Source organism: Grammomys surdaster, unplaced genomic scaffold (genome assembly GCF_004785775.1).
Source record: "Grammomys surdaster isolate TR1022 unplaced genomic scaffold, NIH_TR_1.0 254, whole genome shotgun sequence".
NCBI classification, from domain to species: domain Eukaryota; kingdom Metazoa; phylum Chordata; class Mammalia; order Rodentia; family Muridae; genus Grammomys; species Grammomys surdaster.
The window spans coordinates 567,723-588,540 of NW_021604695.1; the positions used below are offsets into that span (position 1 = coordinate 567,723).

The 20,818-nt window shown below is 44.4% G+C and overlaps 1 protein-coding gene across 2 annotated transcripts in view; it reads right to left on the reverse strand.

Annotated features, from left to right (window-relative positions):
• The window catches only part of Phf20 (PHD finger protein 20), a 106,596-nt gene that overhangs the window by 7,662 nt on the left and 78,116 nt on the right, over nt 1-20,818 (reverse strand). For both annotated transcript variants that reach the window (XM_028775333.1, XM_028775334.1), the window contains exons 10-16: nt 15,188-15,460; nt 11,251-11,349; nt 10,146-10,310; nt 9,473-9,651; nt 6,323-6,422; nt 4,272-4,467; nt 364-760 (exon numbers count right to left, since the gene is read on the reverse strand). In XM_028775333.1, the coding sequence (XP_028631166.1) occupies nt 364-760; nt 4,272-4,467; nt 6,323-6,422; nt 9,473-9,651; nt 10,146-10,310; nt 11,251-11,349; nt 15,188-15,460 (1,409 nt within the window). The remainder of the gene's footprint in view (nt 1-363; nt 761-4,271; nt 4,468-6,322; nt 6,423-9,472; nt 9,652-10,145; nt 10,311-11,250; nt 11,350-15,187; nt 15,461-20,818) is intronic.

The following is a 20,818-nucleotide window of genomic DNA, read 5'->3' on the forward strand; positions in this document are numbered from 1 at the left end:
AGCACCTAGGTGCAATTAAAATGCAAATGATATGAAAGAAAAAACAAATTTCCCTTAGTTATTTCAAGTTTGAATCGATGTCCAGGCTTCTCCTCTCTCTGTTCCTGACCCTCCCCTCCCATTGTGCCATTTTGTGGAATTCCCTGGAACTGATGACCTTTGACTAAAGTAGGTCCCTTAACCTTGTACACATCTTAACAGGGGAAATAAACAAATAAACAAACAAAAGCCAAAAGCCCTTTGATGAGCAAATTTAGTATTTCTATTAAGAAGCGTCTTGCACAGGAAGGTTGGCCCAGAAGGAGGACTCCCCAGCACTCAGCCATGAAGTAAGGGGTAAGTAAGTACAGGCAAGCCACCTACCTTTGGGGAGCTAGGTTTGGGATCGATGTCCACTCTGTTCCTGTCTTGGTCGATGGGCCAGCCTAGGCGTGGGGAGAGGGGGTCGTCACCGTTCTCACAGAGGGGGCTGACTGCAGCATCTAGGGCGGAGCCTCTAGTCTCCACAACCAGCTTCTGCTCCACAGCAGGGTAATAGGCGCGGGGTTTCTGGTAGCAATGCTCACTGGTGATATAAGACTCCTCCACAGACCGGGGCAGGGGCGATGGCTTTTCCACCGCCCCATTCAAAGTTCTATAGCTTGGGGACTCCTCATTCCTGGAGTCTGTGATGTGGATGTGTCTGGAATGTGCTCTCCCCTCCCCTGAGTGCTGTTTCCAGGGCTGGCACCATAGCTGCAGATCAGGATGCTCTCTGCTCCTGTGGGAATGGCAAGAAACAACAGTGTTGAATGAAGGTAGCTGGCACCATTGCAAAGCTCCTCTCATCAACACTCTCCAGTAAGAGACAGAGGCCTCTACCCACTTACCATACTGAGGCTAAGCCCTCAGTCTCTTAGGAGGCCTCTCTCTCGGGGGCTCCCACTGCAGGCACAGTGGACGCAACTAGACTTGGTTGCTGAGCAGCAGCCAGTGAGCTCAGGCTCCTTCTGGCTTCTTTTAGAAACTAGTGCCATCATCTGTCAGCTACCAGCTCTGACTTGAAAGATGCCTGATGCCAAGCCTGACAACCTGAGTCTGATACCCAGAACCACATAGTACAAGAGAACCAATTACCAAAAGATGTTCTTCTAACCTGCATACACATGGCGTGGCACACGCACTCATAAATAAATAAAATGCAGTAAGAACAAATGTGGTTTACTAACAATCTAAACTCAATCAACTGCCAAGAGAACCCTGATATGCAACAGCACTGATAACTACCAAAATGCAGTGGTACTGGAGTAGGTAAGTATGTATGCTCATTAATCATAACATTTCTTTAAAAAAAAAAATACAGTCTTCTATTTTAACCATTCCAAAGAAAAAAGTAGCCAGGGTCAGTAAAGGACAGAGACAGCCATCACACGAGACAGCCTCCTCTCTGTATCTAATGCAGGAAGACATATGAGTGTCTGCACAAAACACTTTGAAGGATGTCACAGTCCCCTGGAACCACTGCTCCTGGAATTCTAACCCCACGGAGGGTCACTACACTCACCTGCTCCATCTTAAGCAGTGGTAAAATTGGGAAAGAACAAGAGAAAAATATTTCAGTATACTGTTCTCAGTGGGAGCAAGTATATAGAAAGTGTATGGAAGGTGAGTGTGTGTGTGTGTGTGTTTGTGTGTGTGTGTGTGTGTGTATGGCTGTGTATATACATATAGATACATATGCTAGGAACTGAACCCAGGGCTTTGAGCAGGCATTCTATTTACCTCCTCAGCTCCAAACTCTCTCTATATAAATGTGTCATCACTTTAAAGATTTATTATATTTTTAACTATATGTCTGTGCCCAGGGTATGTATATGGCACACAAATATGTTAAATATAAAATCTGAGGAGGTCAGAAGACGGCCTGGAGTTGGGGGAGTTACTGGCAGTTGTGAGCTGTACAAAGTAGGTGCTAGGAGCCACACATGGATCCTGTGCAAGAGTTGTGCACACTCTGAGCCTCCAGCTTGCTTCCTGGAGCATAATTTACACACACGCGCTCGTATTTTTGTAAATTAAAAAGTGACTCACTTCACCTTTCAATTCTCACCTGCCCACCTTTCATTTCCTAAGTACGCAGAACTTCTATTACAACTTTTTATTACTAAAAGGAAGAAAGAGAAAGAAAGGTGGCGAAAGAGGAGAAGAAAAGAACAACAATGAATGGTGGCTGGAGAGCACAGTGAGGGCAGTGGGGTGCCAGTGTCCCCAGAGCCTATATGGAAACAAATGCCACCACAAATCCATTTCTAGAAGGCCTAGAACCTCTGTATGAGCAAAGCTCCAACAGGGACAAGTAAGTGTTAACAATGGCTCACCCAGAAGAATTTTTAAAACTTTTATTTTAAAGGGAGCAGAGGGTGGCTCAGCTGCTGAGAGCACTTGGCTGTTCTTCCAAAGAATATGGGTTCAACCCACATGGCAGCTCACAACTGCCTGTAATTCTAGTTCCTGGTATCCAGCACCTTCACACAGACATAGATACAGGCAAAAGCACCAATGCACATAAAATAAAAATAAATCATTTTTTAAAAATGTGCATGTGCATGCATGCAGACGCTCTCAGAGGCCATCCATTGCATCTCTTAGAGCTGGAGTTACAGATGGTTGTAAGTTAGCCAATGTTGGTAGTGGAAACTGAACAATAGACCCTCTGGAAGAGCAACAAGAGCTCTTAACTGCTGAGCCACCTGCCAGTCCCTCTGACAGCAGATTTAAGCTTCTTTGCCTATGAATCGTGAGCGTTTAGGATGAAAGAATAAATAAAATGTGATAGGCAAATACTATACATTTTACCTTAAAAAGAAAGACAATTCTAATACAATATAGATGAACCTTGAAGGTATTATGCCATGTGAAATAAAGCACAGATAAATATTGCATAGTTTCTCCTCTGAGGTATATAGAGAAGTTGAATTCATAGGGACAGAAAACAGAATGCTGCTGCTAGACTGAGAGGACGGGGACCTGCATGAAGAAACCAGTCTTGTGGGATGAAGAGTTCTGGAGACTGGCTGCATGCTTGTGTAATGACTGTCACAATACACAAATGTAAAGAAAAATGGCTAAGATAGAAGACAGACATGGCGTTCAATCCTGCAATCTCAACTATGCTGGAGGCCAAAGCAAGAGCATTGCTTGAGCAACAGAATTCAAAATCAGACTGATCAAAAGGAAAACAATTAAGAGCTGGGTACTGCACACCTTTAATCCCAGCACTCAGAAGGCAAAAGGCAGGAGGATCTCTGTGAGTTCAAGGCCAGTCTGGTCTACATGTCTAGTTTCGGGACAGCCAGTACTAAATAAAGATATTCTGTTGCAAAAATAAAAAAATAAAAAGAGGAGTTCAGATGGTAAATTTGGTATTTGGCATTATGTATATTTTACCACAATTTAAAAACCCTCACATTTGTAAATGTAGAAAAAAACTCAGGGCTGGTGAGATGGCTCAGTGGTTAAGAGCACTGGCTGCTCTTCCAGAGGTCCTGAGTTCAAATCCCGGTTCTGAGTTCAAATACCACAAGGTGCCTCACAACCATTTGTAATAGGATCTAATGCCCTCTTCTGGTGTGTCTGAAGACAGCTACAGATTTCTCATACAAATAAAATAAAATAAAACTTAAAAAAAAAAAACTCAATGTAAAACAAACAACTGTACACCCAAAGATACCACAAAGCAAATTGTAAACGTGGACATTATGCCATGGTGGCTGACATCTACAATTCAAGTTCTCAAGGGAAGGCTAAGACATGGTGGAAGGACAGAACCACCTCCTGCAAACTGTCCTCTGACCTCTGACCATGTGCCACTGTGTGCACACGCACATACACACCTGTACTAACCATGAGAAAAAAGACATCAAATGCACACACCATGTCCTGGTTTATAGTGTTAGTTGCATGAATATATGCACTTATCAAATTCAATAAGGTCTTAAAATAAGTGAACTTAATTACATGCAAAGTATTCCTCAATAAAGTCAATTGCTTTACAAAGGAATACTTAGTACATAACTGACTTTGGGGAAGTTGGGTGGGGTAAAGGTACTGATAATCAAACTCAGTACCACACATGCTAGGCAAACACTCAACCCCTAAGCCACCTGCTCAGCACAGCAACAGATTTTTTTGGTACAGGTCTCAAACTTTGTGGCTTTCCACTTTCTCCCCAAACCTGACTGAATTGAGAGTCAAAGTAAATGCCTGCCCAGAGCTGCAGGCACCACACTTACTGCAAGATGCTCATCTTGAGCTGCAGGCCGTGGAGCACTTCGATCACTCTCTGAACGTCCCCAAGAAGCTGGTGGGTGGCCACGATCTTCTTGGCATTCTGATGGGAATAGTTCTCTTCCAGAAATGCCAGACCATGCATATGTCCCCGGCTCAGCCACTCCTTGTCATACCAGTACTTGAAGCCAGGCCTCTGACCTAAGGTGACAACATCACAACAGTCAAACACACCTGAGGGAAACCCAGACTGTCCCCTCAGCGGGCCTATCGCCCGCCCTAAGTTTCCAGAACTGTGTTCTGATTACTGTGTTCACTTCATTCACGTTTCCTTGGCCTCTATGTGTTGGAGACAAGGTAGGAAGGAATAAGGTATGGTCCCTTCCACCCACCACAGGAACTAGAGTACAGATTCTGATTCACAGTCTTCCTCCTTTCAGCTATCTCCCTCCTTTACCCACTTTTCTGCCCCTTCCCCTCCTTTTTCTAGACAGGGACTCACATGACTCAGACAATCTTCAAACTGATCATGAAGCTTAGACTGGCTTTGAACCCGTTCCTCCTGCTGCTTGGAGAGTTCTGGGATACACATGCTCACCACCATGGCTGAATTCAGAGTTACATCATCCCTTCCCTCTTCCACTCACAACCTTCCACAGCTTTCGGTTGTTCACAGAAGGAAACACCAAACCCCTAACTCTATCTATCAAGGCCACAGAATCCTTCTCTTTCGTCTTCTCACGCCCTCCTTAGCATGGCTTGTCTGAGTTTTAGAAACACACACAAAACAATCTCTTTCTTGGCCTGACCTCTTTCCTCCAGTGCTCCTCATCTCCTCAGGAAAGCCTTTTGGCCATCAGACAGCATCAAAAAGCCTTTTCAGGGTCCCTGGTTACCCCCTTATGGATTTCTCTCCTAGCTTCACCTGTATACCTGTCTTGTGTTTATTTAATTTGTTCCAACTTCTGTTTTCTGTCCCCAGTCTCATTAAAAGCCAGAAGAAAAGGAGCCATCTTATTGGTAGCTGCAGTCTCAGAGCCTGGCAAAGTATCTCAAATGGACTCAGTGAATAGAAGGCTCCAAACCCCTTTCCAATAGTACTACCTGACCCTAACTGGACACATGACAGTGGTCCTTCCCTTCTCTGGACCCCTGCTTCCCATCTGTTACATTACAGATAACCTGGATAACTCCTAAGCCCTGCTCATGACAAGCTTCCTTAGAAAAGACAGAAAACTAAGCTCAGGAACTCGGCAGCACGTCCTGTTCCAAAAGCTCAGGAGACAGTACCTTCCAACCTGACTCACTCACTCTTCAGTCACTATAAAAACTGTGAAACAGGCTGGGCATAGTAGAAGGGACAGCCAATATCCACAGACAAGCCGATAATCATGGAACCAACAACCCTGCTAAGGAGCCGAGCAAGACACTGCTTAGAGTGCTGACAAACTGTATATGAGGCTCTTCCCCTCCAGGGGCAGTGATGCAATGGAGGGCAGATGTGAAATGCCACCAACAGAGCCACATGCCCATCCTCAGAGCTCTCAAGGAAAAAAGTGTCTTACTATAGAAACTAGAACAAAAGCTCAGCAGGATAATTCATGGAGCATTCAACACTGTGGATAGTTTTCATCAGACCTACAGAACTCTCTGCTTCTGGTTAACAACATCCTGTGTGTTTCCCACTACATTTCAAGATCAAGCCTTCTGCTAGGTAAGCATCTTCATACACATCTCTTACTGTTCAGAAGGACTGCCCACCATGGGGGCTTGGAACAAAGGTGAGCAGAGTCACTAGCAAAGATGCATCAGACACAGTGTCTCAAAAGTTGCTGTGCTAACGCCTTTAATCCCAGCACTTGGGAGGCAGAGGCAGGCAGATTTCTGAGTTTGAGGCCAGCCTGGTCTACAGAGTGAGTTCCAGGACAGCCAGGGCTACACAGAGAAACCCTGTCTTGAAAACCCAAAAATAAACAAACAAACAACAACAAAAGAACGTTGCTGTGCTAAGGAAGAGGTTACATGCTGCTCACATCCCAGCTCCAGAAATCTCTACCTGGAGGGTCTTGGCAAACATAGCAGGTGTATTTTTCGGGCACATTTTCTTCCAGTAATCCCATGCAGACCCCATGCTGCCAGCACTGGCACTCTTCACACTGTGAGAATTAAAGAAGCAACAGAAGTCAGAATGCAGGAGGCAGCCAAAGCAGGGCCCACTTACCTGGAGTGTGGCTGAGAGGAAATGGGGGAGCACTCCTTTCTGATCTCTACCCAACAAAACTGTAGTCACACAGTGACCCAGCTAGGCCACCACTGACCACATGGAGGTTTATGCATAGTGAACAAATTAAATTTAGAGTCCTTAGTTCTTTAGTCCCAAGAGCCATTTCAGAAGTGCCCATGAGGCTATCATCTCTGGGAGAGACTACAGGACACAAAGAAAATTTAGATTGTGAGGTGTGGTGGAATATGTCTGTAATCCCAGCACTTGAGAGGTAGAGACATGAAGATAGGCTTAGCCAGACATAGTTACACAGTGAGGCCAAAGCCCACATGGGATACTTTAGAACCTGTTACAAAAACAACACAGGGCTGATGAGATGGCTTAGTGGTTAAGACCACTGACTGCTCTTCCAGAGGTCCTGAGTTCAATTCCCAGCAACCACATGGTGGCTCACAGCCATCTCTAATGGGATCTGATGCCCTCTTCTGGTGTGTCTGAAGACAGCTACAGTGTACTAACATACATAGAATAATTCTTAAAACAAACAAGGCCAGGTAGTGGTGGCGCACACCTTAAGTCCCAGCACTTGGGAGGCAGAGGTAGGCAGATTTCTGAGTTCGAGGCCAGCCTGGTCTACAGAGTGAGTTCCAGGACAGCCAGGGCTACACAGAGAAACCCTGTCTCAAACAAACAAACAAACAAACAAATAAATAAACAGTGAATCCTGTTCTGGCGGAAGCTCAGCATTTGCAACATAGGAATGACAGCTTAAAGAAACCGAAGTCTGGGCCATAAATGGAATAAAGAACGCTGAGAGAACTTCTCTCTGACCTCTGAGGTACCTGCTCTCAAGCACATACACTCTCTATACATATACAATACACACCCAAATTAAAAATAAAAATAAACCTTTAAAAAACAAAACAAAGCAAACATGTAGATCAATTGAATAGTACTGACTTCAGGCTGACTGCTACCACTCCTGACTCTCAGTTTCAACTTCCTGGTCACTTTCTGGGCTTAATAAAACCTGTTCATACTCTTAGAATAAATTATCTATGTTAACTTTGCACAGTTCCAGGTTTCAACCCTAGGCCTCAGTTTCCCCAAGTGCAGATGGGACACTGCTCCTGCCCACACCATGGGCTGTCTGTTAGAAATCCATGGATCATATGCACATCCTCCCACTATGAACTCAGCACAAAGCTTCATATTGAGTTTCTATTATTAACAGACTAGCTAAGTCCCTTTGGCCTCCTAGAGAAATCATGTGCTAGCTCTTTGCACTTACTCTTAAAACTTGCAGAAGGTTACATAGGTGATCAACGGCACACATGAGACAGCATGAATTTAGCCAAGTGCAAAGATTCCTGCAAAGCATACACTCAACTGCCTTCCCTTGTATTGGGAGTGCTGCCAGAGGACCAGCAGAAAGGAAGTCACTACTCTGAAGACAACAACTTTACCTGGGCTTATAAAATATTGTGGCCCAACAAATAAGGAAGTTGGTAGCTCTGAAACTAAGAACTCTAAAATTAGTAGTCAGAAAATATATGCAAAGTAAAAAGATGAGAGGGAGGGGACTAGCCCTGCCAGGGATTTTTGAATATCACAAAGGCACAATCTCATAGAATTGCTGTGTTCTTTTGTCTCTGCCTCACTGAAAAAGAGAGACTCCAGAAAGAGACCCCAATGTACAGAGAAAGGCAGTAAATCAAGCAACATTTCAAAACAGGAGCACACTGCCAGTAAATGGAAGCCACAGCCCTCATTCAACTCCAAAATAAACATTCGTAAGGTGCTTAAAAAACAAAACTTCTGAAGTGCTAGAAGAAACCACAAAGGTCTACACCTAGGAAGCAGAGACAGCATGGTAGCATGTGACTGTAATCTTAGCATTTAGGAAACAAAAGCAGAAAATACAGCAGGTTTGACAACAAATGGGGCCAAATGAGACTGTGGAGAGTCTCATTAAGGATTGTCTAGATCTGGTTAGTTTATCGTCTGTTTATTTAGGATTATTCTGAATAGGGTGAGTGGAAGACCGTTCCACTGTAGGTGGCACCATTTCCTAGGCAGGGGGTACTAGCTAAACTTTGTCAGAGAAAGTAAGCCAAGTGCAGCATGCAGGTATGAATGAGTTCCACTCATCTTTCTGACACTGAGACAGTATGAGGAGCTGGCTTCATGCTCCTGCCACCATGCTGTTCTGTGTTCTATGTACCCATCTAGAACTGTGGGCCATAAAAACTTTTTTCTTAAAAAAAAAAACTTTTTTCTTTTTTTTTAAGTTGCTTTTTGTGATATTTTTATCACAGTAACAGAAAAGTAACAAAGACAGAGACTCTGCTCTAAACAAACAAACTAACACATCAACAAAAAGGACAAAAGACATGAATGCAACTATGTACATTAAATCAAGTCAACTTCAAATTTTGATGTCACGTATATAAAACAGGAAAGCAAAACGCAAAACAACACCGGTTCTTCCTGATACAGCCTATGTAGAGATGCACAGTGGGCTGCCAATCCTTTTATCAGGAACACCTGCTGCCCGCACATATGCATGCTCAAGCATGCGTGCGTGCGTGTACACACACACACACACACACACACACACACACACACACACACACACATATATATAAAACCTGACTCCATTTCTTCTCTCAGGCTAGCAGAGAAGATGAGTCCATAAAGAAGATGGCATTGCTGCTCCACAGTCTGAGTCCCGGTTGCTCAACTCCTTCCTGTGAGACAGGCTAGACCTTCCCCTTTGGCAGCAATGATTTTCCTCCTTTATTAATATGTATTTACAGCAGCCTAGAATTCCCAGAAATCTGAACCCAAAACCAAGCTCAGTCTAATGTTGTTAGTACTGCACACACAGGGCTGCTCACAGGACTCACTCGCTGTGACCTCACATTCTCTCCAAGGATCAGTCTGTCTTCCTCTAATCTGTGTTCTGGAAACTCTACTTGCCTGAATCATGAAGTCATTTTCCTCCTGGACTTCACAGATGCAGCGGACCACCTCAAAATCATAGCGGTCATCGCCTTCAAGCTCCTCATCTGGGTTGGTGGTGACATCAACATCTTGACCATACTCTTCATCACTCCAAAGAAAGCTCTCTGAAGAGGACTCGCTCAAATTATCCTCCTCTGGAAGGAAAGGGAAGCCAACAGTCAGTGCTCTAAACTCACAGATAACATTGTGTACCCCACATTGTTTCAGCCCCTTTCCTCCAGGGACTTCCACAGGCCTGAAAACAGGACTCAGTTTTCAGCTCTATTCTTATTAGAACAGCTCAAATGACGCATGCTGCCTGACTAGGGCTGAACTACTGTTCCCATTTCCCTGAGGAAACACTAAGGGGCTGGCTCCCAGCATCACTGAGCTCATTGTCAGAAGAGTCACTTCTTGTGACTCACATATACCATTGCCCAGAGGACTCTAAAATGTTCCCCTAGGTTTCTCCCCAGCCCACCAGAACCTGTCTGGTTAGTAGCCATTTCTGTCCTCAGCCACCTTCAGAGATAAGGCTAGATCTTCTCACTGACTACTTGCAATCACTGAGTACTTACTCTACACCACACCCGCGGTCACATAGCACACACTTTCTAACAGCCCACCATGTGACAGTGAGTTCTCTTACCACACGCTTTCAATTTCCCTTTGTGGTTCCCATGATCTGAACCATGGAGCTGTGGGCTCATGTGGACCCCAGGCTTGTGTGAGGAACCACATCTGGTGACAGCAAAAGTTTTGGGTGGAGAAGGTTCCTGTGAGGTGTCACTGATGTCCTCACTGCAGGGACATTCTACAAGAACAGCATCAGGCACAAATGAGCATCCCAGGCACCATCAGGCATCCCAGAAGCAACCCCATCCAATAATAGCTTTTGAGTTCAAAGAGCTCAAAGGTCTAGGTGCAGCACACCACAGAGAGGGGTGAAGGGCAGTTACCTTTAAGAACATTTCCTCCCCACCCACCCCTTTTTTCTGATAAAATGGATTTATAAGCCAGAAGGGTCATGGAGTATAAAACATAGGCATCTCTTTAGCTCCCAAGGTTGCAGCAGAGATTTTCTTAAAAGTGTTGTTTTAACACCTTTCAACAACTGAAGGTTTTCTTGAGATCATTTAACAGTTAACAACTGAAAGTTTTCTTGAGAGTTGAGTATTTAACAGTTATGCAAGTAAACCTCAAGGAGCATACATGCACATGACCTCAATGCTTCAGGAGGCGGAAGTTCTAGGACTGAGAGGCTGGGAGCAGTGTGAGATACAGAGTAAGAAAGACCATGTCTCAAAAACATCAGAGGGAAAAGTTACTTAAGCAACACACTATTCCTGTGCATATCCAAGTCCTTCCCTGTGACAGGACACACTGGCCAATGGTACAGTGGGGAGGCATTTATAAAGGCCAAACTTCCTCAAACTTGGCTTAGGGGCCAGCAGGATGGCTCAATGGGAAAATATACTTGGCATACAAGTCTGGTGACCTGAGTTAAAATCTCTGGAACCCAGAGTGGGAGAATTTGTTCCTGAAAGTTGTCCTTGAATGTCCACGCGTGCACTGTACCTTCTCATACACACATCAGAATGTATTTGCAGTGATAGTAAATAAACTAAGTCTCTGTAAGAGTTGGCTGCGTGTTCAGCCTCAACCCACATCCTCTTCCAGGACCCGTGCTAGGCTGAGCCCACAAGACCCAAGAAAGGCCTCTGATCTTTTTTAAGTGGGGAAGTTCTCCATACCAGGCTTGGTTTTCTTTTTCTTTTTCTTTTTCTTCTTTGGCTTCACTCTCACAAGTTCTTTGAATTTCTTCTCTTTATTCTTTTCCTTCTCTTTTGCAGCTAAAATTAAACACATGTTCAAGAGTTGTTATTTACTATTTTGTCTTCAGTTCTAGGATCTTATTCTTTTCTTAGTTTTATTTTAGTATTCCTAGGCAGAAAACTAACACATGAAGGAATCTTAGGTCTCAGCCTAAACTTAAAAATTAACTTCTCAGCCGGGCGGTGGTGGTGCACACCTTTAATCCCAGCACTTGGGAGGCAGAGGCAGGTGGATTTCTGAGTTCGAGGCCAGCCTGGTCTACAGAGTGAGTTCCAGGACAGCCAGGGCTACACAGAGAAACCCTGTCTCAAAAAACAAAACAAAACAAAACAAAACAAAATTAACTTCTCTAGAGACCCGCTGGGGAGAAGCACATTCCAAAGACTTACACACATTCCAGGAAAAGGGCCCAAGATAAGATTAAAGGCCCTTAGCGCAATGAACCTGAGTAAACAGAAGCCATGATAAGACACACTTAGTTAACACTCATTGTCATAAGATAATGTGTAAATATGAGTTGCCAAGAAAATGGGTGTGGGAGCAGCCGTTCGAGGTCAGCCTTTGTGGCTAACATTGTCTTAGAGGTGAATGTAAGACTACCCTCGTAGACCCTGTGAAAACCATGTAAAAGCTGCTCTTAGCTTTAACTCGGGGTTCCTCTAGCCTGCGTGCAGGGGAACCCCAGGGCACTGGATCAATAAACATCTTGCATTTGCATCAAATCCCCTGTCCGTGAGTGTTTCTGCAGGAGCTCATCTTCCTGGTTTGGATCTTAGGGTCCAACACACACAATCATGGACCTGGTCCTGCCCAGGAGAGTCCCTTCCTGCCCCTGGAGATACAAAGTGAGTACCCAGCAAGACTACTCGACCACCCCAGGCCTTTTTGTGTCTGAGCTGCTGCCGGGACTGTGAAGGAGCTGGGTGAAGTGTATAGCCATCACTCACTCTACGTCCACAGCTACCTTCCTGCTTCAGCTGCCAACCTGAGTAGTGACAACAGTGACTCAGGGTCCTCAAAGCTGATATTATCATCTAGCCCTTTATAGGAAAGTTTGCTGATACTCAGGAAGCAGAGCCAGCCTGGTCAACATAGCAAGTTCCAAGCCAGCCAGAGTTATATAGTGAGATTCTTTTTTTTTTTTTTTCTCTGTGTAGCCCTGGCTGTCCTGAAACTCACTCTGTAGACCAGGCTAGCCTCGAACTCAGAAATCCGCCTGCCTCTGCCTCCCAAGTGCTGGGATTAAAGGCGTGCGCCACCATCGCCCAGCATATAGTGAGATTCTATCTCTCGAATACATAGACAGATAAAATTTTTAAATAAATAAATAAATAAATAAAATTCAAGGCCAGCTAGACTACTTTGTGAAACTTTGTCAGGAAAAAAAAGTGTGTGTGTGTGTGTGTATTATACACACACATCCATACATATACACATTTTTGTATACATATAATGCTGGGATGACCTATACCCACATATTGTGTCAAATGACTGTGTAGGTATGACCCAGCATTTTCAATTCTTAATTGCTGAGCATTCTGCCCTTGGTGGGTATTTAGTATTGTCATTTCTATGGACCATTAACCTGCTTTCTATATGTAAATGTTAGTCACTTCCTTACCTGCCCCAAAAAAGGATTCTCTGATATTATCCTGTTAAAAAGGCTGCCTTGGGGGAGATCACATAGCCCTCAGTCTGGCCAAAGGGCAACATTACAATAAGGACTGGGCCTTGTCCAGCTGCTGATCTGCTCAGAACCAGTAAAGCTCAGAACCAAGTAATCGCTGGACCCTCTCCCACTGTGCTAGCATCTTTTTTGTATGAGAAAGGAATGTGGCTTTTTGTAAAATAAAGAGCTGGCAGCTGAGGCTGGAGCAGACCTACAGAGCAGGCGTCCAGAAGACACAGACCCATGGATGAATGGAAGGGAGGATTAGAGCAGTGGAAGGAGGCAATGGCAGGAGGGTTGGGTTAAATTAGAAGCTAGCTGAGGGACAGCCTCAGGAAAAACGGTCAATAGCTTTAAACTACAGAGATGTCCCCTCATCTTTATTATTAAACCCCAAGCAGGACCCTAACTGCAACCTATCTCTAGAAGCCTTGGGATATGAGCTCTGTAATACTGGCCCCAACCTGGGGGATATACTATGACTCTATCTTCTCCCCAGTAGTGTAGCGCCAACTACTCCCTTCAATTTATCCTTGCTGAATTAACAGACACAGTGCCACCAGTCTCTCTACTCTTCCACTACTGGGCAATATCTAGCAGGTGGTCCAACCTGTGGTCTTAGCCATGGGCATCACAGGACAGCTATGAATGTAGCCCAACAGATTTGTAGACAGCAGAGATGTGTTACAGTGTCACAGAGTTAGACACCCTTGAACTCAGGTGTTTGCCATGCTCTCTCCACTGGAATAAATGACATTTGTTACACTGACATGCCTGAACCACGAGCTACCACTCAGTCCCTCATCCCTGAGATTAGCAATTTTTTTTCTAGCCATGGCTTTGTGCATGCTTTGTGCATGCTCTGATGTACTCTGCCAACCCTTAAATTTTTTTCCCCTTCCAAACAGGGTTTCTCTGTGTAGACCTGGTTGCCCCGGAACTCACCCTATAAACCAGGCTGGTCTCGAACTCAGAGATCCACCTGTCCTCTGCCTCCAGAGAGCTGGAAATAAAGGTGTGTACAACCATGTCTGGCTGAAAAGTTTATTTTTACATTCCCACCTGCAGTGTGATGGTATCTGGACAAGGAACTCCTGAAAAGCATCTGAAATCATGAGGGGCGGCAACTTCCTGATGGAATTAGTCTCCTTCTAAGAAGGAGCCAGAGATCCATGTGAGGATGCAGGGAGGAGAACCTTCACTAGAACCACACTAATGACACCTTAACCAAAGAATTCTCAGCATCGAGAATCATGGGAGAGAAATGCTGGCACACATGTGGAAGTACCCCATTCTCTCCCACTACATGAGTCCCCAGGACTGAGCTCCTGCCATTGGCTTTGCAAGAGTACTTTTATACACTGAGCCCTATCACCAGCCTCCCATGCTCCCATGCAGGTTTAACCTAGTGAGAGTACCAAGGAAGGGAGGAGAAAGCTACTGTGCTTACTACCCATTTCCAGTCTTGCCCAGGCCATTTTCTTACCCATGGAAAACCATGGCTTTAGACTAAATGAGCCTACCATGGTAGGTGTTATTTTCTGTAGCCATCAGTATTGTTTACTGTGGTATGAGACAGTGTGCTGGTAGGGACATTGTCCTTGGGGGGAGGGCAGGAGTTGTTTAAGACAAGTGTAGCTCACAACTCTCTCTATAATGGAATCCGATGCCCTCTTCTGATGTGTTTGAAGACAGGGACAGCATACTCAAATACATTAAATAAACAAACAAACAAATATTTTTAAGGGGGGGATCTTTCTCTGCTAAGAGGCTTGGTGGTGGCTGTGCAGGCACACTGTGGTTCCAGCTTTTCCAAAGCAGCCTGAGGTTGAGTGAAGGGTTAGAGGGCTCACACCTGCACCCAGGAACAGAATTAAGTTCACTTTTTCCTGAGCTTTTGTCCTCCTGACTGCAATGGGACACGGGTGGAGAGGCATCCATCTGTTCTGGGGCGAACTTCTGTTGATTTCAGAGCTCCTACTCATCCCAGGAACGCCACAGCCTTCAGCAGTAAACCCTCGATGTCACATGAACGGGGATGGGGGGGGTGGGGGGTGCAGAGCTTCTTGCTTCCTCCCAGCACTATCAAGAACCACTTCCTCAACTGGACCACCAACCTACTGCAGCTTTCCATCTCAGAAATGTCAGGGCCCTCCTAGGACATTCCACAGAACCAAGATACTCACTTGGGGAGCTGGCAGAGACCCGCTTCCTGGTCAGGCTCTCCTGGCTGGCCTTGTCAGGTACTGAAGAGCCCCGAGTTTGTACATGTGTCTTCCCTGGCCCCTCCTCTGGCTCTGGTGATTTCTCCATCCCGTGGAAATACTTCATATGATAGTGCAGCAGTTTAGCCTTGCGGAAGAATTTCAAACAGTTCACAACCTTGCACCGAAACTTGTGGTCCAAGTCCACAGCTGGCACACTCATAGAGTCATCTGTCTTCTTCAAAGTATTTGGAACTGTAAAAAACAAGCACAAACGTGAGGAGCTCTGGGTTTGTGCTGGCTATTATGGACCACAGCACACAGCCAGGGAGAGTGGCAGAAGGGCAGGCACATGCTGCCCAAGGTATCAAGACAAGATGCTACCTCCCAAAGCACTGTTTGGAGAGAGACGACACCCAACTTCCAGGAAACAACCTTGACTCTGTGTTAGAAAGAGGAGAGTGACAGCGTGCACATGGTGGCTCACAACCTAGTTACTCCAGCTTTAGCGGGGTTGGGGGGGGAGGAATTTGACACCCTCTTTTTGACTCCTTGGATACTGTACTCATGTGATGCACAAATAAACATTCAGGCAAAATACCCAAACATACAAAAATATATAAATATTTTCTTCAAAGGAAGGAAAGAAGGAAAATACTGGTCATCAAAAGTCTCCATTCAGCCGGGCAGTGGTGGCGCACGCCTTTAATCCCAGCACTTGGGAGGCAGAGGTAGGTGGATTTCTGAGTTAGAGAGTTCGAGGCTAGCCTGGTCTACAGACTGAATTCCGGGACAGCCAGGACTACACAGAGAAACCCTGTCTCGAAAAAAACAAAACAAAAAAGTCTCCATTCACAGTTCCCTCAACCCAGTAAGAGGAATTATCTTTTACCCTCCAACTTTACAGAACATCCTTAAGGGACCATTCTTGAAGGATGTTAAGACTCCCTTAAAGCAGTGACACGCTCTCTATTAGAAACAGATCTCATGCTCTTTGGTAAATATCATGAGTATTTCTGCAAGTACCATCAAAATTTTTTAAAAAAATGTTTAAATCTTAAAGTCAATCTAAGTTAAACAGTACATTTCAAAATATTCATTTCAAAATTGGGTTGGAGATCTGGTGACTGCTATTATGAAATGAACTTCAAGAAAAACCTACAATACGGACACATGCCAAATCAGAAGGCCTTCAAAACATTTTCTGCCCATGCTCAGAGACAAATAAGATTCAAAATAGTGGCAGGTAAGAGGGAAGATAATTTTAAGTGAGATGGGACCCAAGCTGTTCAGATACAGACTCCAGAGAAGGACACTAGTGGAAGGATTTGAAATTCAAACGTCTAAGCTCACTATGTAGCCCAGGCTGGCTCGTAAGCCAAGCATATGTAATCCTGCTTCAGCCTCCAGAATGCTGCGATTACGGAGATGAGCCAACAGATCCAGCACTAAAATTCTGTATTAAAAAAAAAAAATGGCACCAGCCTTGGGAACAGTGACAGGTGGCTCTCCGTGAACAGGAGGCCAATCTGGTCTTGAGACCCAGTCTTGACTCAAAACAAAAAACAAGAACACACAAATCAAAAAGACTTCTTCCCTCACAAGCACACCCCAGGTTCTCTGGAATTTCCTCCTCTTGAACCTATTAGGTCGAACCACAAAACCTTCTCATTTATGTAGTTTTTTATTATTTAATTTTGTTTGTCTGGCTGTTTTGCTTGCAGGTATGTTTGTATATAGCATATAAGCTTGAGGCCTGTGCTTTGCACTTTGGATCTGGAGTTACAGACAATTGTAAGCCACCAATTAAGTTCTGGGAATTAAACATAAAAATCAAGAGGCTCATGTGGTGACTTGGTTGGTACAGTGCTTGCTTAGCATGCACATGGCCCTGACTTGGCTTCAGCACTGCATAATCTGAGGTGGTACACACCTGTAACCTAGCACTAGGATGTTAAGTTAGGAGAACTGGAAGTTCAAAGTTAGCCTCAGCAACATCTGAAGTTCACGGTCATCTGGGATTCAGGAGGCCCTGTCTCAAAACAAACGAAACTGCACACTAGCACCCACTAGCCAGCGACATAAGCAAGCAGAAGAGGCTATGTAGTGGTGGGTGGGCTTCACAGCTGGATGGTCAAACTCTGGATGCCCGGCTTATTTCCTTGCCTCAGTTTGCACATGTGCAGAGTGAAGTTATAAAGGCAATGGCATCGCTGAGTTACTGAGATCTGAATAAATTACACATCAAGAGCCTTTTAGAATGCTGCTTAGCACTTAAGGGCACAATAAATATAGGCTAGTATATCTCTACAGGATTATTTTGTGCTAATGAGCAGCTTTTCTGGAATTAAGCAAAAGAAGAGAGAAGTGTGTCATTCCCTTTCTCCAGGGGCACCCTGCATCCTCACTAGATAGTCACACCAGGTCAGCTCTTTAGAAACATGTCTAAGCTGCGAAAGTCAATCTGGTTCTTTCTTGCCTATAAAGGTGACAAATTCCATCAATTCCAAAGAGCTGAAGAGTTAAAGATAACCTGTGCACAAAGTAGATGAATACATGGAAGACATACCAGGCATGAACATGGTACACAGGTTAATTGTCAACCTCATGTGAACTTATTTCTCCAATTATCTCTTGAGAGTCCAGGCTAGGGGACAGATTACTCTGTAAAACCCTGAGTTTTGTCCACATACTTCTAAAAACGTGAAATCCAAAATAAGCCACAGAACTCCTAGCCACACAATCATTACCTTCATTTTAGGAGCATTTTTTATTGAGACAGTAAACGTTTTTTTGGGAGGGGAATCTCGATGTAGTCCAAGCTGTTCCAAAATTTGCTAGGTAGACCAGGCTGACCTCAAACATACCTGCTTCTGCCTTCCTAGTACAGAAAAGGCATGTGCCACCATGCCTGGCTTTAAAATGTGTGTGGACTCTATGATTCATATGTACCATGTTCATGCCCCAAAGAGGCAAGAAAAGGTCCAGATCCTTTGTAACTGGAGTTATAGTTACAAATGTTTGTGAACCACCATGTTGATGCTAGGAATAGAATCCAGCACCTTGCAAGAACAGTGAGTACTCTCAACTGCTGAGCCATCTCTCCAGCCCCATTTTATTTTTTAAATATGGATTAGTACTGGGGATGTACCTCAGTAGTAGAATGTATACCTAGCATACATGAAACCCTGGATTTGACTCAGGGTACCCTTCAAGAATCCATGCAGGTAGTGACCAGAGAAGAGATGAGAATGAAAAGTCAGTTCACACTGACTTAGTCAACCTGGATCAGACTTTGGGAGTCTAATACCAGGAGATACTGTCAGTTAAAACATGGTACAATTTGGAGAAAGGTTTCCAGGCAACAATGATTCCAATTCCAGGTGCACAATAAAACTTAAGGTGTGACTACTTAAAACTCCTTTACAAGTAAGTACATGTGACCACGGAGGTGGGTTCTATAGCTAGACTAGAATCTAGTGTGGTCTCTGATGGATAGCAAAGAGGTCAGCAGGCTATAAAATGGATATGACATCTCCTCTAAGGATGGGTTCTCTAGTGAGGGAAAAGTCTGGGATAAACATTCTGGGAAATTTAGGTAATGTCTGCCTCCACACAGATAGCAAAAAGGTCACAAAATGCTTCTCAATTTCCCCCAGAGAGTTTTCTGAAACTTGTCTTAGTTAGGGTTACTATTGCTGCTCTGAAACACCATAACCAAAAAGAAACTTGGGGAGCAAAGGGTTTATTCAGCTTATGCTTCTATATCACTGTTCACCATCAAAGGAGATCAGAACGGGAGCTCAAACAGGGAGGAACCTGGAGGCAGGAACTGATGCAGAGGTCATGGCATAGTGCTGCTTACTGGCTTGCTCAGCCTGCTTTCTTACAGAACCCACCAACCTAGGTGTGGGCCCACCCACCATGGGCTGAGCTCTCTGCCTTCAATTACTAACCAAGAAAATGTCTGGGGTGGTGGCGGTGGTACGAGCTTTTAATCCCAGCACTGGGAGGCAGAGGCAGGCGGATTTCTGAGTTTGAGGCAGCCTGGTCTACAGAACTAGTTCCAGAACAGCCAGAGCTACACAGAGAGAAACTTATCTTGAAACAAACAAACAAACAAACAAAAAAACAAAAAAAAAAAAAAAAAAACGGGGGTGTGGGGAGAAATGCCCTACAGGCTTTGCGTACAGCCCAATATTATGAAGATTTTTTTTCAGTTGAAGTTCCTGCCTTTCAGGTTCTAGCTTGTGTCAAGTTGATATAAAAGTAGCCAGCACAAAACTATATGGTAAATTGCAATTATCCCTAATAAACCCTACCTAATTATTTTGGCCTAAAACCTTAGTAAAATTTTTGAGCAATTTTGTTTCTTTGAGATAAGTTCTTACTATGTAGGCTACCTATAAACTTCATATTTCCTGCCTCTACCCTGTAAATGCTGGGAACAGAACCTGCACCAAAATGCCCAACAAGGACTTTGTAATTCTTACTGTGCAAACCTATATATAGTACTGGTTTTTTAGACATGGTTTCTCTGTATAGACCTGGCTGTCCTACAATCTGTAGTCTAAGCTAGCCTCAAACTCATGGACCCACCTGGCTCTGCCCTCTGAGGATTAAAGAGGTACCAACACCACCTGGCTAGATAGTCTTAGGTCTTTACCCAAGTCAATGAAAGAGTAGCCCAGTAGCTAAGGGAAGCTTCAGGCCAAGTTTAACCAACCATTCTACACTTGATGGTTTCCTGAGCCAACTCAATTTCATCTTTATAGACTTACTACCAGTGGCCTAGTCATTTATCTCCTTATTTATGAATAAAGAAGTGTGGTCTGACTCTCTACTAAAATCAGGACACACAGGACCTGACAGTCTACCACTCCAGCAAACTTCCGAAAAGACAACGAAGTCAGCTAAGGAAAAAAGAAAAAAAGTAAAACAAACAAAGCAACAAAAACAAAAAAACAAAACAGAAAGTGGGGGGGAGAGAGAGAGAGAGAGAAAGAAAGAAAGAAAGAAAGGAAGGAAGGAAGGAAGGAAGGAAGGAAGGAAGGAAGGAAGGAAGGGGGAGGGAGAAAGAAAGACGAACTGCCTCCAAATCAAAATCCCTGATTCTTTTTTTGTATTTGAGCAGAAGATGGGATAGCTTGTTGCCAAGACAAGCAAGCCTGGCACCTCAGTGCCTCTGAGGGATGGCAGTGCCAGGATCACACAGGCTCAGGTGGGCAAGAAAACTCCCTAGGGAAACGAACCTGCCACATGTCTCTAGGACAAAGCCCCTAGTCAGACAACCCAAAAGCTCTTTTCAGTCAAAGATAGCAGTGCTAAGAAGTCAGAGTGTGTGCAAGAGTAAACTTGGGTGATCCAAACATTATAAATCTTCAACTCCTGGCATCCCGGTATGTGGGCTCCCACTAAACCTAAGTGTTCACCGCTTGTGTAATTCCTCAAGTTTGAACAACCTCTGTGAGTTATCTCTAACAAAGTTGGCCTGTTTGTGAGGCTTTAAGTTCTAGAAGACAGTATCTGTTGGTTTAACAACAACACAAGACAGGTTCTGGGTGACTTCCCTGAGGCCAATGCACAGATGACCCAGAAGTACAAGCAAAACAC